Source organism: Euprymna scolopes, chromosome 1 (assembly GCF_053919585.1).
Source record: "Euprymna scolopes isolate OS-2025 chromosome 1, ASM5391958v1, whole genome shotgun sequence".
Lineage (NCBI taxonomy): Eukaryota > Metazoa > Mollusca > Cephalopoda > Sepiida > Sepiolidae > Euprymna > Euprymna scolopes.
Window position 1 is genome coordinate 94,582,484 of NC_136482.1, and position 15,896 is coordinate 94,598,379.

The window sequence follows — 15,896 nt, forward strand, 5'->3', positions numbered from 1 at the left end:
TTTAGGTAAATAAAGATATCTCACCTGTATATCCCGGTTTACACTTGCAAGTAAAGTGATTGATTCCATCCTGGCAAATACCGTTATTGTGACATACCTGTCCCTCACATTCATTAATGTTTATCTCACAGTGTCTGCCTGCAAATCCATCGGCACATTCACAGGTGAAATTCTCAAAGTTGTTATGGCATGAGCCACCATTCAAGCAGATAAGTTGCCTGGATGTCGTATTAGTCTTGCAATGGTCCTCATCTTTCAAAAAAAAACAAAAAAAAACAAAAAAACAGTGCAGACAAAAATTGGTAACTGTAATTAATAAAGCTGACATAACTAAAGCTATGTAGTCTTTTGAAATAAACAGATCAAGTAATGGATGTGTACCCAGAGCCATATTAATCCATTGCAGAACCCATAGGTTGTTTCAAATTACTTTGAGCCCCTTGACCCCCCACCCCACAAACATCCTCTGGCAAATTTCATACTCTTCTTTCATACAATCGTCCACTCTATGATAAAGACTAATGTGTATTCATTTGTACATAAATAAATACACTTGTGTCTGATCACACTTAAGACAACATTCATCCAGGATGAGTTGAGCTGGCTCCTCCCATAGAACAGACAGCATCCCAGATTAATGCAGACCATGCATGATGGTCCAAGACAGTGATGTGCAGCCAGTCTCGGAACTAGAAGTGAACACCTTTCACATGTGGACCAGAGCTAGGTTCGACGTCAGCTTTGATGGTGTGTAACCACATTTCTAACTCGATTTTCGAGCATCTTCGTCAACAGTAGAGTGGTTCTGGAACTATTACTTTGTGGAAAAACTCTTCTGGGTTGCATCATGCAGTATGGCCGAACTAGCAAAGTTTTCTCTATAAAAATGAACTCTCTCCATCACACAAATGTTAGCGAGTAGAAAAATGTGCATTTTTCTAACCACCAGACGAAACCATTTCAAGTGATGATGAGTAAAAGGTAAATACTAAGTTGACAACCCTGTTGCCTGAAATGAGTGGAAAAGAAATCCTCCCCTCTAAATAAAAAGTGAAGAATAGGTATTTTTTCAGCTCATCAGAAATGATAATAACAATTTATACATGAAAAATTAAATAATTAACGTAATTTTATGATTTCATACAAATATTGGTGCGAACACTATCGAATCATATTTTATTCCTCCTTCCCACTCATCATTTTTGTTGGAGGTAACACATTAGTTTATTACAATAATATTTAAAACACACTTAATATCTCTTTTATCAAAGACTAGCCTGGGTTCCCGGCGTTGCCCGGGTGTTGAACAACAAAAAAAAAAGTGGTAGTAGGCAGGCAGGCTCGAACCCATGAATGTGGAGAGAGATGTTAAAAGAAAATGGTAGTAGCGTGGGGAGGGAATCAAAACAACAGTAGGCAGCCAAGGTGAAAAGAGGTGTTAAAAGAAAAAATGGTAGGAGGCAGGCAGGCTCGAACCTGTGACGTGAAGGCAGAAAAGAAAGTGAAAGAATATCTGACCTCTTAGCCGATGTCCCCCATGACGCAACCGGAAGTCAAAAGCGTTCAAATTAACCGAATTCATAGTAAACTCCTGTTACTTTTCTTTGATTTTCAAGGTAATCTGTCAGTATCACATTACCTGAATCCCAGAAAGCCATCACTTTTTGAGCCAACTTTTGAAATCTGAACTTGATTGATCCTAAAAATGCACGTGGGAGCCATTGATTTGACCGTTTCTTGTTTTAAACTCCAGATCATATTAGTAAATCCAAATTTTATCTGCAGTTATAATTTTCGTCAGAAATTGTATTTCATCTGCTTCGATTTTGTTAAAGAATGTTAAGGAGAGATCACTTCAAAGATTTTGTTGATCAATCTGCAATGATTTTGGGACACATTGTGCTGAAGACTTGCTCAATCTCCAACCATTATGAAGAATTAAATTTGCCAACCCATAGGAAATATTTGGGGACGTAGCTATTTGATTGACAATTATTCGTCAATCCTTTACAATTTAATTTTGACCCACTTCAATGCTTTCGTCATTGTTTGAGGTTTTTGATCTTCACGATTGAGGGTCGTCTTCAAAATCGTCTCTTCCCTTTTTATGAATTGCTGAATCCGTTTGTAAAATGTAATATTTTGGGAACACTAGTTCCATAAACACTTTCAATAACCTCAATGAACTGTGTTCCTTTCCATTCAAGTTTTACCAAAGATTTGATCCCATCTCCAAATATCTCTTTTCTATGGTCGAAAAAGTAACTTTTCTTTTATAGAATCTGAAAAATACAGATGCTTGAATGAAATTGATCGCAGATAATTAAAATAAATGCAAACACCTAGTGAAGATTTCTGATATGTTTTAACTTGTTTGAACATTTGTTTAAACTTTATGATTTTAATAATATTTTTAAAATATTGCAAAATTTTGATCATATAGAAAAATAAATCATCATCATTATCCTGCGGCCTCAGCCAAGGTAGAACTCACTACACCCTTCCAGTATTTCTCATCTGTCGTAGCACCCAAAAGATTTTCCTTGGAGATGAATGTATCTCATTGTATCCTATCTGGAAAAGTAAATTTACATGATCGATTGTGAGATGATGGGTGCCTCCACAGTACAAATAATGAAGCAAGAGTATCTGTGGCACATGCCCAATGCCCAACAAAATGAACATGTCTCTTGGAAACTGAGATTGATATTCTCGGTAGGTCTCCATATATCATTTCTAAAGTTGGGTGGTTTCGTCATGAGAGATTGAGTACTCTTCTCAAAAGATGTGCGTAACATCCACACAAACGATGCTGTTGTTTTGCTGCAAGAGTCCAAGTTTCAGATCCATAGAGTAAGATTGGCTCAATAAGTACGCGGAAAACTTGGATTTTGAATTTGCGAGCAAGAATGGATTTCCAGATCTTGTCCATTTTGTTATAAACAGTCCATGCCATACCTTTTCTAATTTTAAAATCTTTCTCAGAGTTCCTGAAATCTCAGATACTTGTAGTCGTCAACATATTTGAGGATGTTATTTGTGAGTGTATGTATAATACTTTTTTATTACATATATATTTGCCACATAGAGGGTAAAGTACAGATTCATGGCTGATGGAACAAGACCATGCTGCTCCCGTGGATTAAATAAAGGGACTACTTATGTTATTTTTCACAGAGAATTTCATTAAAAATTTTTTTATTTTTTTTATTACATTTTCACCCCAAACAAGGCACATTGCCACTTAGGTGTAGGGGGCTACTATCACGGGCAACAACTACTGGCGTACTATGCAGGGATTTGGGCAGCAAGATGTCGGTTCATGTTGCACTTGAACTTCTGCACGTCAGTACAGTTGGGGAAGCAGGGACCTGGAATGGAATTCCAAAGTCTAGCGGTTCTGGGGAAGAAACTACTGGAGTAGAAAGATCTTTTATATCTAGGGATCTCTACAGTGTGAGGGTGGGATTTAGCAGCCTGTCGGGTTTATCAAGGGTGTTCACGTCGTGGGGGCACAAGTGCTTGCAGTTCGTCAGAGCATTCACCATTAAAATACTTGTAGAACAGGCAGAAGGATGCAACGTTTCGTCGTTGGGACAGAGGCTGAAGCTTAGATGCCAGTTCAGGGCCTATCAGATTTGCGACTCTCTTTTGAACCTTGTCTAGGATCGAGAGACTAGTAGCAGATGCACAAGCCCAAATATGACAGTAATACTCCATACATGGGCGAATAGTGGCCTTGTAGAGATACAGGATATTTTCGGGTGTTAGTAATTTTCTAGCACGGTAGAAAGAGCCCACCTTCCTTGCCGAGGTAAAGATGACCAATTTTCCTTTTGCCAGCAGTGAGTTCACCATAGTGAATGTGTTTTAGGATTCGCCCATTGACTATGCAATGCACAGCATAGGTGTATTTGGCGAAGGGTTAGGGTGAACATGGAGGAGATACCATTGACCATGCAATGCACAGCATAGGTGTATTTGGCGAAGGGTTAGGGTGAACATGGAGGAGATACCAGTCCTTGTGAGCGCAGCATTGTTTGTAACTTTGTCTTTCCAAGAAATTCCAAGAATTTACCGCGGACTACACATGTGAAATGTGTTCAGTTTCCATTCTTACTACATTGTTGAAAAGAAGGCGTTCTTCCCCAGGACATGAGAAACACAAACATAGTCACCCTATACAGGAATACAGGGTATCGCAGTGACTGCAATAATTATAGGGGTATCTCATTGACAAACTGTTTGCCCACATCATTTTGACGAAACTGCAAGTTCTTGCTGAGAGAATATACTCTGAATCACAATGTGGATTTCGCTCCCAACGTTCCACCATTGACATAATCTTCTCACTACACGAACTCCAGGAGAAGTGCAGGAAACAAAACTGGCCATTGTACCTTGCCTTCATTAACCTTACTAAGGCATTCGACCTAGTCAGTGAAGATGGGATATTCAAGATGCTGCCTCTCATTGTCTGCCCTTCCAAACTCCTGAGCCTTATAAGAGTCATTTCATGACACTATGATGAGCACCGTGCAATTCAACGGAGACACCTCTGCTGAGTTTGGTATAAAAGCTGTGTCAAACAGGGATTTGTGTTTGCCCCTAGACTATTTGGCATTTTTCCCCGCTTCTCTTGAGACATGCCTTCAATTCATCAAACATACATACACACATATCTATATACAGATATACATCTATATATGTATACACACACATACACACATATATATGTATATACAAATAAATAAACAGGTTTTACTATCATGCTATTCAGTGATTATTGCTTTTCTCCCCAGTCTTTCCATCCTCATTGACCCTTCGATTTATTTAGTATTTTTTTTTTATATTATTGATTTTCTTCCGATTCCATATTCCTTTAAGCTCTCTGGCACGTTCTGCATATTTGTTTTGTTTTTCTGTTTGTTTGATCTTCACCCTGTGGTCTGCTTAAACGGCAAAATCTACAATTTGGCAGTTTCTTTCCTTCTTGTTTATTATTATGACATCCAGTCTTTTTGCATGAATGAGCTTATCTGTTTGTGTCTTTATGTTCAAAAGGATTTTGTGGTTTTCGCTTTTCTGAACTGTCTGTGAATCAACCATTTATCAAAATGTTCGAGGTGTAGTCGTCTGAAGAGTTTCCAGCACACTGCCTTCCCCATGTAGTCGTGCCTGTCCTTATATTCCTTTTTATTATTATTATTATTATTATTATTTATTACTCACTAAGAGTAGTCACACAGGCTTTCATCAAAGTTTGCTCTTTAAGAACAACTTGCGGCGTTTTCTGGAGTTTGAGTGACAACAAGTTTCCTCAGATTTCCAGTACTCTCCACCTCTTTCGATAACCTTTGCAAAAGAATTTGCATTATCGCAACAGCCGCTTACCATTGATTTCTCGTTGGCAGCTACTACTGGTATTCACTGGAATTTGAGCAGCAATAAGCCCCCCCCCCAAGGTCCCAGTCCTCTTTGCACTCAACCAGCGGAGGTCTGGCTAGTGTTTTCTCTCTTCGGTCTTTCCATCCTCCTCTTTGACCCTCCTCATTTATTTGGTGTGGTACCAGTTTATGGTCACCCCCCCCCCACACACACACACACTATAGTGAGGGTATCTTACAATTATACCGTTTCAGTTTTCTATTATTATTATTATTATTATTATTATTATTATTATTATTATTATTATCATTATCGCATATGTCCGTGCATACAAACCTCCTAAAAACTATATGCTAACACTTTATACAATGCTATAAGCTTTTGTCCAATTGCAATGGGTTTCCATAAGCAAATTATAGTTGACTTTATCAGAATGTTGGCAATTTTGGACTGTGATATTGTAGAACAAATGTAATAAGAAATAATTTTCATGTAAAAATATGCAAAGAAAAATTGCAGCAATTACATAGTTGCTAGGAAGGTATTTTTGTAATACTATTCAAAGGTCAAATGAAACAACAGCAAAAACGGAAAACAAGTAAAAATAGTTATTATATTGTAGCAAAAAAAAAAACAGAGAGAGATTATAGATGTAGATGCTCTAGTTTAGGCTTGTAAAAACAAATATTTGATTGTGATTATATAGCGATGATTTAATTACAATATTCTAAAATTCAGGAAATAAATCTAATTATCTACAATTTAAAATTCATTTTTAGGTAGAATTTATATATCCGCTATAGACTACTTATTCATTTGGGCTGGGGTTATTTACATAGTGGTTCCGTGGAAAACTTATATTTAGCTAGCACATGGTATACCTAGTAACCCTCCAAGCTAATGGTAGTTTCGTATCAAGCCATTTAATAATATCTAGCAATTTCTAAACATTATTCTTTCATTTTAGGGCTAACAAGACAAACAGATATTTTCAAATTTTTTAAAATTTTGTTCAGTTTTTAGTTCAGAATTAATAAATTCACGATCTTAGTTCTGCTAGTCAAATCTAAGATATAGATTAGTTTTCTAAATAAACGAACTGATCATTATGATTGATGGATAATGTTTAGCAAACAAGTTTTTTTTCCAAACAAATTATGTATTTTCTTTTGTCTTTCAAAGGTTTTAAAAAATTCAAACAGGCAAAACTATTCTTTTTTCTTTTCAAATTTTTTTAAAGAAAATTTTAAGAAAAGGTTTTAAAAAAGGTAAAAGGTTCGATTGTTGTGAAAACTTTTTTGTTAAGGAAAAATTGTAAGAAAAGGTTTTTAAAAAATGTTCAAAGAAACAAAAATATATTTTTTAATTTCAAGTACTTTTTTTTTATTTTTTTTACAAGTATTTTATTTTTCAAACAAGTTTGAAGAATGTAATAAATCCGCCCCATATGATTTGTGGTAAGCTTCATGTCAGCATCTATGAAGTGCAGACTGTGGTTCACCGTTACATGGTGAAACTCCGCTCCTTCCACTCTGCTGTATGCCTTCCAACAATCTAACACGACCGTGGTCCCCGGCAGAATATATATTTTTTTTATTTTAGGAAGGAAGGTTTCGGTATTTCGATTTGGTACAGTGACCACAAAATCTTCCTTCTCGGCAGGGTCATATCCACCAAAGGCCCAGAGTGGTGTGAGGAATCTGCCGATGTGATGTTTTCGTCGGTTTCTCATCCAATATTTATCCAAAAGTCGTCTGCTTGTTACCACGTTGTGATTAGCTGATCGGCGTCTTACGTCAGATTACAGGCAACCCGAACGGTCGATATGTTCCCGGCAAAGCCAAGTGGACGCTTAGATACTTCCGGTTTATAATCTGCATAAGTATTCGATTGTATTCTTTCAATTTTATTTTAACAGTCAACACCTTACGTTTTTAATATCAGGCGTCATTTTTTACCAAAGGAAAAAAAAACATTAAAGGAAGAACATTAAAATGAAAAGAAAAGTGAATTTTGGTGTTTTTTTTCTTTAGGTCATTAAAAGTGAAATTAAGAATAAACAAAATAATTAGAATGACTTTTGAAATTGAAAAGCAAATATGAGACTCCTTTCTCCCTCGTTGTCTGAAATGAATTTGGAAAGAAATCCTTTACTCTAAATTACTAGAGAGTCACCACTTTTCTGGGCCCAAAGATCACTTTAGAATATGTGTCGGCCGGCCAGTGAAACAACACCATAATGATTAGTAATGGTGGAAATTGGTCAGAATTTGATTATTGTCTGCTCAACAAGAACTTGTTTACATTAGACTTGAAAACGACCATGTTATAGTCAGCCAGGATGCCGCTCCGCATTATTGTTTAACAGACAAGTGATTTTAGAAAAGAAACTTTGCTAATAGAAGTTGTGTTTAGTTTTAGGCAGAGAGAAAGAGAGAGCGAAAGAGAGAGAGAGAGAAAGCGAGAGAAAAAAGAGAGATACAGAAAGAAAAAGACAGAGAAAGAGAGAGAGAGAGAGAAAGAGAAAGAGAGAGAGAGAAAAAGAGAGAGAAAGAGAGAGGGAGAGAGAGAGAGGAAGTATTTAGCTGTAGCTAGATAAGTTTTTGTTGTGAATGTTTTACAGTGGAGACTATAGATTAAAGCTCAGTCGAGCACCTGCCATGAAAATAATGATAGAGTAAAGAAAGACTAGAAACGTGTCATCTGTGAGAAAGAGGTAATAGAAACGAGAAAAGGACATAACCCACTAGATTTCGAAGATGCTTTTGTACTGTTCACTTCTTAAAGTCATCAGAAATCATAATAATCAGATATTAAAAATTAAATTACAGGCTAAATTCTATGATTTTTTTATATGATTATCAGCGCAAACACAGATGCAGCCCAATTCCCCCCCCCATCACTTTTGATGGAAGATGTACTCTAGTTTAAATATAGAAAGCTCAAAAACTTACATAAACAATCATCGGAGGATTTGGTTCCAGTTGTGTTACTTTTGCTATTTGAAGGACAGTAATAGCATTCAGTTGCTCCTTTGTTTGGTTGGTATGTATCCTTAGGACATAGTTCACAAGGCTGGAGGCCAGTATTATAATTGTAGCTTCCAGGAGGACATGGAACTGAAATAAAACAAATGCATTTTTTTATTATAAAACCTTATTGGTTTTTAATAATAAACAACATAAAATTTGTTTTAATTGCTTTTTATATAAAAAGACTCCAAGAAAAATGCTTTAAAATTATAAATAAGAAATTCAAATATGTGTGTGTGTGTGTTGTTTTAGTAAAATATGTTTTTTCAATTATATTTTACTCTTTGTGTATTCCAATCCTTTTTATTTAGAAGCTCAATGTATATTAAATAAAACAACAGAGCATATATAAAAGAATAACAGTTTAGTTATATTCCAAGATTCAAATATTTATTTTTCATGCAAAACAGCTCCTCTAGCATATTAAAATTTCAGTACATTTTTTTTTACAGATCCATTTCGTTATGCAGAAACAAAAATGGCTGCCGAAATAAACACACAACATTGAGTCTTCTATGAAATTTTTTCTTCTTGCAGGATTATATTGTCATGCATTTTTTTCTATCTAAGCAAAGAATTTTTAATTTTTCTGAAGAGTATATGCACTGAAAAGAGATAATATTGACATAATAATAACCGTTTGTTTGTCCATAACGAAACGGATCTGTAAAAAATGTACCAAAATTGTAATATGCTGGAGGAACTGTTTGCATGACCATAAATATTTGGATCTTGGAATGTAACTATACTGTTATACTTATATATATATATATATATATATATATATATATATATATATATATATATATATATATATATATATAAGAATAACAGTATACTTACATTCCATATATATATATATATATATCCAAACGAACATTTTATTCGTTATAAACCATCCTTGGTGTATGATTACAATTTTCTGTTAACTTCAGTAGTTAAAGAGTTTATCGGTTAAATATTTTCACACCAACACACACATATGCATACACTTACTGTTTTATTTATATAGACTAGCAGAATTACCTGACGTTGCCGGGACACAATTGTAACCATATTTCTATTAAAACTTCTATTTCTCTACTTCTCCCTATCTTTCTCCTTCTTCCAGCCCATTCCTCTCTAGATGGGCACAAAACTCTCCTTTATTTAATAAATTCCTCAGGGAATGAATCGGCATTTTCTTTCTAAATTAGTACATAATGACTGAAAAACCGACCCTTTCTGATGAAACCTGTGCCAGTTGACCCCATGAGGATGAATAATAAAAAAATAAAAATTTCTTTATGTTATTGATCCTGTACAACACTGAGCAAGAATATATCAATCTGGTGGGTGTTTGTTTTGTAGTCTTTTACTTTTAACTGGATATACAAACACAAACACAAACTGCCCCTTATCATAATATATATATATATATATATATATATATATATATATAAATATATATATTATCTCTCATATCTATCTATCTATCTATCTCTCTCTCTCTCTCTCTCTCTCTCTGTCTCTCTCTCTCTCTCTCTCTCTCTATATATATATATATATATATATATATACTAGCTGTACCCTGCCACGCGTCGCTGTGGCTCAATTTGGTGTAATGGAAAATTCTAATAAAAAGAGAAAACGCATGTTTCTTATATTCTTAGTACAGCAATCCACTCCAAAAAAAAAAAAAAAAAAAAAAAAAAAAAAAAGCGAAAATGAAAAAAAATGTTACTCTTGCAGAAATTGATCCTGATCCTCGGGATTACCGTCAATCATGGCTTGGGCTCGACCAACAATCAATGGATAAAGCTGAACGTAGCAAAAATGTTGAAACGCTAAATGTTTTTTTTTTTTTTTCTGTATACAAAAATGTGAGTTAGTAATTGATATTTGAGTGATGGGGGGAGGGTTACTATACACAGATTCGAAAAAGTTGTCAAAAACAAATAAATGAAAAGTAAGGTAAGTTATATTTCTACCTCACTGGATAATTGTTTAGTGTTTTAATGTAATGTAAAATGTTTAATCAGCTCGAAAAACAGAAATGGTTGCAGACTCTGTTGATTAAGTTAAGTTTGGAAAAGTAAGTTGAAAACTAAAAACTATACAATACAGTGTCAAAAACCCACCGAATATATGTTACCATGACATAGGCTGACATAATCGGTGGGTTTGTAACAGTACTTTGTATAGTTTTTTAGTTTTAACTCACTTTCTCAAACTTAACGTAATCCACAGTGTCCGCCACCATTTGTATCTTTCAAATACACCGATAAACAGTTTTTCGAGCCAACTAAACGTTACATTAAATGAAAAGGGTTTGTATTACTAAACACAGATACAAAGAAGTTGTCAAAAAATAAATATATAACAAATAAATGTTATCAAAGTCAAGAAAAGTAAATGTTCTACCTAACTGGATAAGATTGTAGTGTTTTTATGTAATGTATAATGTTTAATCGGTTCAAAAACATGCAGTGTTTATCGGTATATTTGAAAAATACAAATGGCGGCAGACTGTATCAGACACATTAAGTTTGGGGATATTTTGGGAAAATGAGTTTAAAACTAAAAAAACTATACAAAATACTGTTAGGAACTCACTCAATATATGTTACTATGACGTAGGCTGACATATAATCAGTGGTTTTAAACTTTTATCTCGATACAGATGACGACTTTTAAGAGTCCCTTTTAGTGATTACCTGGTTTGTGGATATTTGTACAACTAAATCACAAATCTGCTCCAAAAATCCGGTATTATTTTACTTTAAGGCCCGTCTCATGTTCGTATATAACGAAATATTTTATTGTAGATTTCGGGGTACTAAAAACGCATCTGCAAACCGTTTACGTAGCAAAAAGAAAGTTTTCATGATATGAAGAAATTACTTTTTCGAAAAGTGGGTGATCACTTTTCAATCTAAATTTAACTTAGAATAAGCACCCACATTCTGACCACCTGAGAGAGGGGCATTTTTCTGTGTGTTTCTTGGCTAAAAAGGTTTTTGTTTGATTTCTTTTGCATGGTAATAACCCCTGAACTCTGGGACTATTTTCCATTTCACAGCCGTAGCCTTCATTTATGCTATGCGCGAGCATAAGCGAAAGCTGTTTAGCCAATAAACATGGGAAAAGTCCCACCCTCTCTCAGCTGGCTAGAAAGTGGGTGCTTATTTTAAGTTAAATTTACATGGAAAAGTGATCGCCTACTTTTCGAAAAAGTAATTTCTTCATATCATAAAAACTATTTTTTTTACGCCGGAAACGGTTTGCAGATTCGTTTTTAGCACACCGAAATCTACAAAATTTTTTTTTGTTATATACGAAAATGGAATATTTTATCAAAAATCTGGGGGAAAATAGTTTTCAATAAAAACAGCAAATGAATTCGATAGAAAAAAATGGATGCTATTTAAAAAATTTTTCTGTGTGTTTCTTGGCAAAAAAGTTTTTTTTGTTTGATTTCTTTTGCATTTTGCAATTTAAACAGGTAATTTTAAAGGATTTTCCAAGGGTAAAAAGAAAGTCCCCTCCCCCCCCAAATAAATCGTGGCCACAAAGTGGGTGATCATTTTACGTTAAATTATTATGGAAAAGTGATCCTCCACTTTTTTAAACTAACATTTCTTCATATCTTGGAAACTACTCGTTTGCCTTAATTATAAACGTTATTTTCGTTTTCAGCGACCCCGAAAACCTATAGGAGTGGTAATTGTAAAGGAATTTTCGAGGGTGGAGTAATTCTTCATATTCCCCCCCCCCCCCCAATAAAATAAGAAATTAAGAATTAGACAAATTTATTTTAGGTAGGTTTCGCAAGGAAAGCTTTTAAAAATAAAAAAAATAAGATAAACAAATGATGCTATTGGGTGCTTATTTTAAGTTAAATTTACATGGAAAAGTGATCGCCTACTTTTCGAAAAAGTAATTTCTTCATATCATAAAAACTATGTTTTGCGACGGAAACAGTTTGCAGATTCGTTTTCAGCACACCGAAATCTACAAAAACATTTTTTGTTATATCCAAACGTGAGACGCACGCATAGAAAATTTTATCAAAAATCCGGGAGAAAATAATGGGTTTGTATTACTGTACACATAGATTCGAAAAAGTTGTCAAAAAACAAACATATAACAAATAAATGTTATCAAAGGCAAGATAAGTTACTTTTCTACCAAACTGGATATATTTTTCGTGTTTTTATTCAATGTAACATATTTATTCAGCTCGAAAAACATACAGTGTTTACCGATGTATTGGAAAATTCAAGATGGCGTCTGATTCTCTCTTTAACACGGTAAGTTTGGGAAAAGGTGTTATAAATAAAAAAAACTATACAAAATACTATTAAAAACCTGCCGAATATATGTCAACCTATGTCACGGTAACATATATTGAGCGAGTTTTTAACAGTATTTTATCTGGGTTTTTATTTATAACACCTTTTCCCAAACTTACCGTGTTAAAGAGAGAAACAGACGCCATCTTGAATTTTCCAATATATCGGTAAACACTGTATGTTTTTCGAGCTGAATAAATATGTTACATTGAATAAAAACACGAAAAATATAAATCACCTCCCACCCCCAAACAAATTAGAGTGGTCAGTGTTCTGTAGTAGCGTATCTGGATATTTACCAAAAAAAAATATTTAGGTTTAGCTATAAATTCCTAAACTCATTTCACCCTAAATAATTTAGGTAACTGAAATAGGAATCTAATTGAATCTTTAATTTCCTGAATAGTATGCGAGAATTCATTTTTCTTTGAGTTATATCGAATTCATTAATACGGACTTTAGGGGCATTTTTCGTAATGTTACTGTAAAAATTATTTTTATTGTTACAAATTATGATGCTTTAAAAATAAATTCTTGCGTTTTTTATTTACTACTGAAAGCCATAACTTTAGTAAAGGTATTTTTTGTTTAAACAAAATAAAACATTTTCACTAAGAGTTAAGTAAAAATAATTAGTTCATTATATTCTGTGATCATTATTTGAAAAATACTGCAATTTTCATTAAAATTCGTTAATTTCCTGATTTTTGGTGAATTTTTAAGTAAAGGGAGGAGTCAAAATGTGTATACACTTTGAGCGTCGGCATTCATTTTGTGTTTTTTTAGTGATGCAATGTTGTCAACTGAGATTTAAAAAAACCCGCGAGATCAGGAGAATCCTACAATAAAAAAATTATAAATATAGTATATTCAATATATAAAATGTTCCGTGTTCTCTCACTATATGTTTCTGGAATTATATTGAAGCGGTTAGCTCCCCAGAAGGCTTACATATTTTATCAGCTAGTTTTGCCTGTTTTTTTTTCAGAGAGGGTATTTTTTTTTTTTTGCAGGAAACAAATCATAAACTCAAACTTTTTATAATAAAAGTTAAATTGAAATATACTGCAAATTAAACATCACAATAATGGTGCAATATATTTTGAAATTAGAAAAATAAAAAACAAAAAAACTTTGTTTTAGCATAGCAAGCGACAAACATTTTTTTGGCCTTATATAATAAAGAAAAGATGTGTAAATTAAAAAATTTGGAAGATAAACAAATGAAATATGTTTTTTTTGTTTGTTTTTTTACTTATCGAGTTAACAGAAAATGAAATCTTTCGTCAATTCGTGGCTGTGAAATGAATCGAACCGGAAGTTCAGTTTTATCAACAGAACAGATTCGCAGTAACGGTTAAAAAAATATATTTATTTTATTTAATATTTTAATAATTCGCGAGGTAAATTTATTTTAATAACATAAAAACATACCTCGACTCTACAGATGGGTTGTCTGAAAATTTCAAATAAATTGGTAACGTAGAAATATGGTTTTATTCGTTTGGAACGAACCAAATTTACATTTTTATATATATAGATTACAATAGAAAAATGCGAGCATGAAAAGTAATATGGTTAAGCTTAAACATGGAAAAGTAAAAGTTTAGTTTTTAAAACTGGAAAAGAAAAGGACAAGATATTCTAATAAAAAATATAATAAATTTATAACTTAAAATATTGTTGCATTAAGAATTGATTATATAATGATAAATTGAATTTAAAAAACAAATTCGACAGCAGTAAATTAGTATCAACACTAGTCGCTGAAGCGATGTGGTTGCTATGGAAACCAGTCATAAAAACGTCGCTCACCCCCTTACGTTTTTTTTTACGATTTTAAACACTACTAAATTCATCATAATTTTTGCTTTACTGAACGAAAATTTACATTTGTGTTTTTTTTTTTTTTTTTTTTTTTTGCAATATAGCTGAGAAGCTGATCCATAAACTGTAATAATTGTTTGAAATTTGGTCGAAAAATGAGTGAGTGGTGAAGCTTTAATGCAGTTCCAAATGACTAAAACTGCCACTTAACCATATATTCAAACACTACCGTGTTTGAATTATATATATATATATATATATATATATATATATATATATATATATATATATATATATATATATATATATATATATATTCAATTTTCTTAAAATTCCATATGCAACACAACAGTAAATAGTGATCACATATTTGGAACTACCAACAGCATTCAATATTGTCCAAATAACAGAAAGCTCGGCCAATGATTATGCTGGAATCAAAATCAACAGCGAGCCTCCCAGTAAGACCACTACATTTCTTGTAGATCCTTAGTTTACACTGAGTGCACTCAATGGAGTTTGCACCCACACCTGTGCAACAGACAGAACAGTGAAATTTACCTGAGTCTTACAGAAAGTCAAAATCTACATTCATACTCTCAATCCCAAGTACATGAGATTTCTTCCACTCTAGCACAAGGCAACCGGCTTAGGTCAATGCTCTTCATATACTATCTATATAACACAGTGGCCACTATTACTTATGAGGTAACAGTGGAAACAAGGAATCCCATGAGAGACTCATTTGATTTTATAATGCTTTAAAAAAATAAACAAAAAACAAACTTACATGTTTATTAATTCTGCAATAAAAAAAAGCAGAGGTTGTAAAGCATAAAATAAAAAATGAATCCCCATAAAATGCAATTCTATTAAAATTAAAAAAACAAAAACAAAAACAAAAAAAAAACTTACTACTGCAGTCAGATCGGTTTGTGGCACCTTGTTTAGAAGTGACTCGATTATGAGGACACGGTATGCAAGATGTGGAGTTAAATTTATCTTGATAAGTTGAAATCTCGCAATCTTCACATGGAGCGAATCCATCTATGGAATAGGTTCCTGGTTTACAGAAAGCTGCCAATAGAGAACAAAATATATTTTCTAAAACACGTAATCGCCAACATGCAGAAGTCACCACAATAAATAAATGTATATATGAGAAGCATTCAATAAGGGAGGTGATTTAAAAAAAAAAAATCCCAGCCTACAGATTTAAAAAGTAATTGCTTATTAATGATATTACCCCTGCAAATACAAGCGTTAAAAATGCAATATAATACATAATATACAGTCAGAAATCCATTTCACCATT

The 15,896-nt window shown here is 33.3% G+C and overlaps 1 protein-coding gene across 1 annotated transcript in view; it reads right to left on the reverse strand.

The window, feature by feature from the left end:
• The window catches only part of LOC145249753 (sushi, von Willebrand factor type A, EGF and pentraxin domain-containing protein 1-like), a 352,081-nt gene that overhangs the window by 127,058 nt on the left and 209,127 nt on the right, over positions 1-15,896 (reverse strand). Inside the window, exons 13-15 of the mRNA XM_080111697.1 lie at positions 15,497-15,658; positions 8,343-8,507; positions 25-252 (exon numbers count right to left, since the gene is read on the reverse strand). Of these exons, the coding sequence (XP_079967823.1) occupies positions 25-252; positions 8,343-8,507; positions 15,497-15,658 (555 nt within the window). The remainder of the gene's footprint in view (positions 1-24; positions 253-8,342; positions 8,508-15,496; positions 15,659-15,896) is intronic.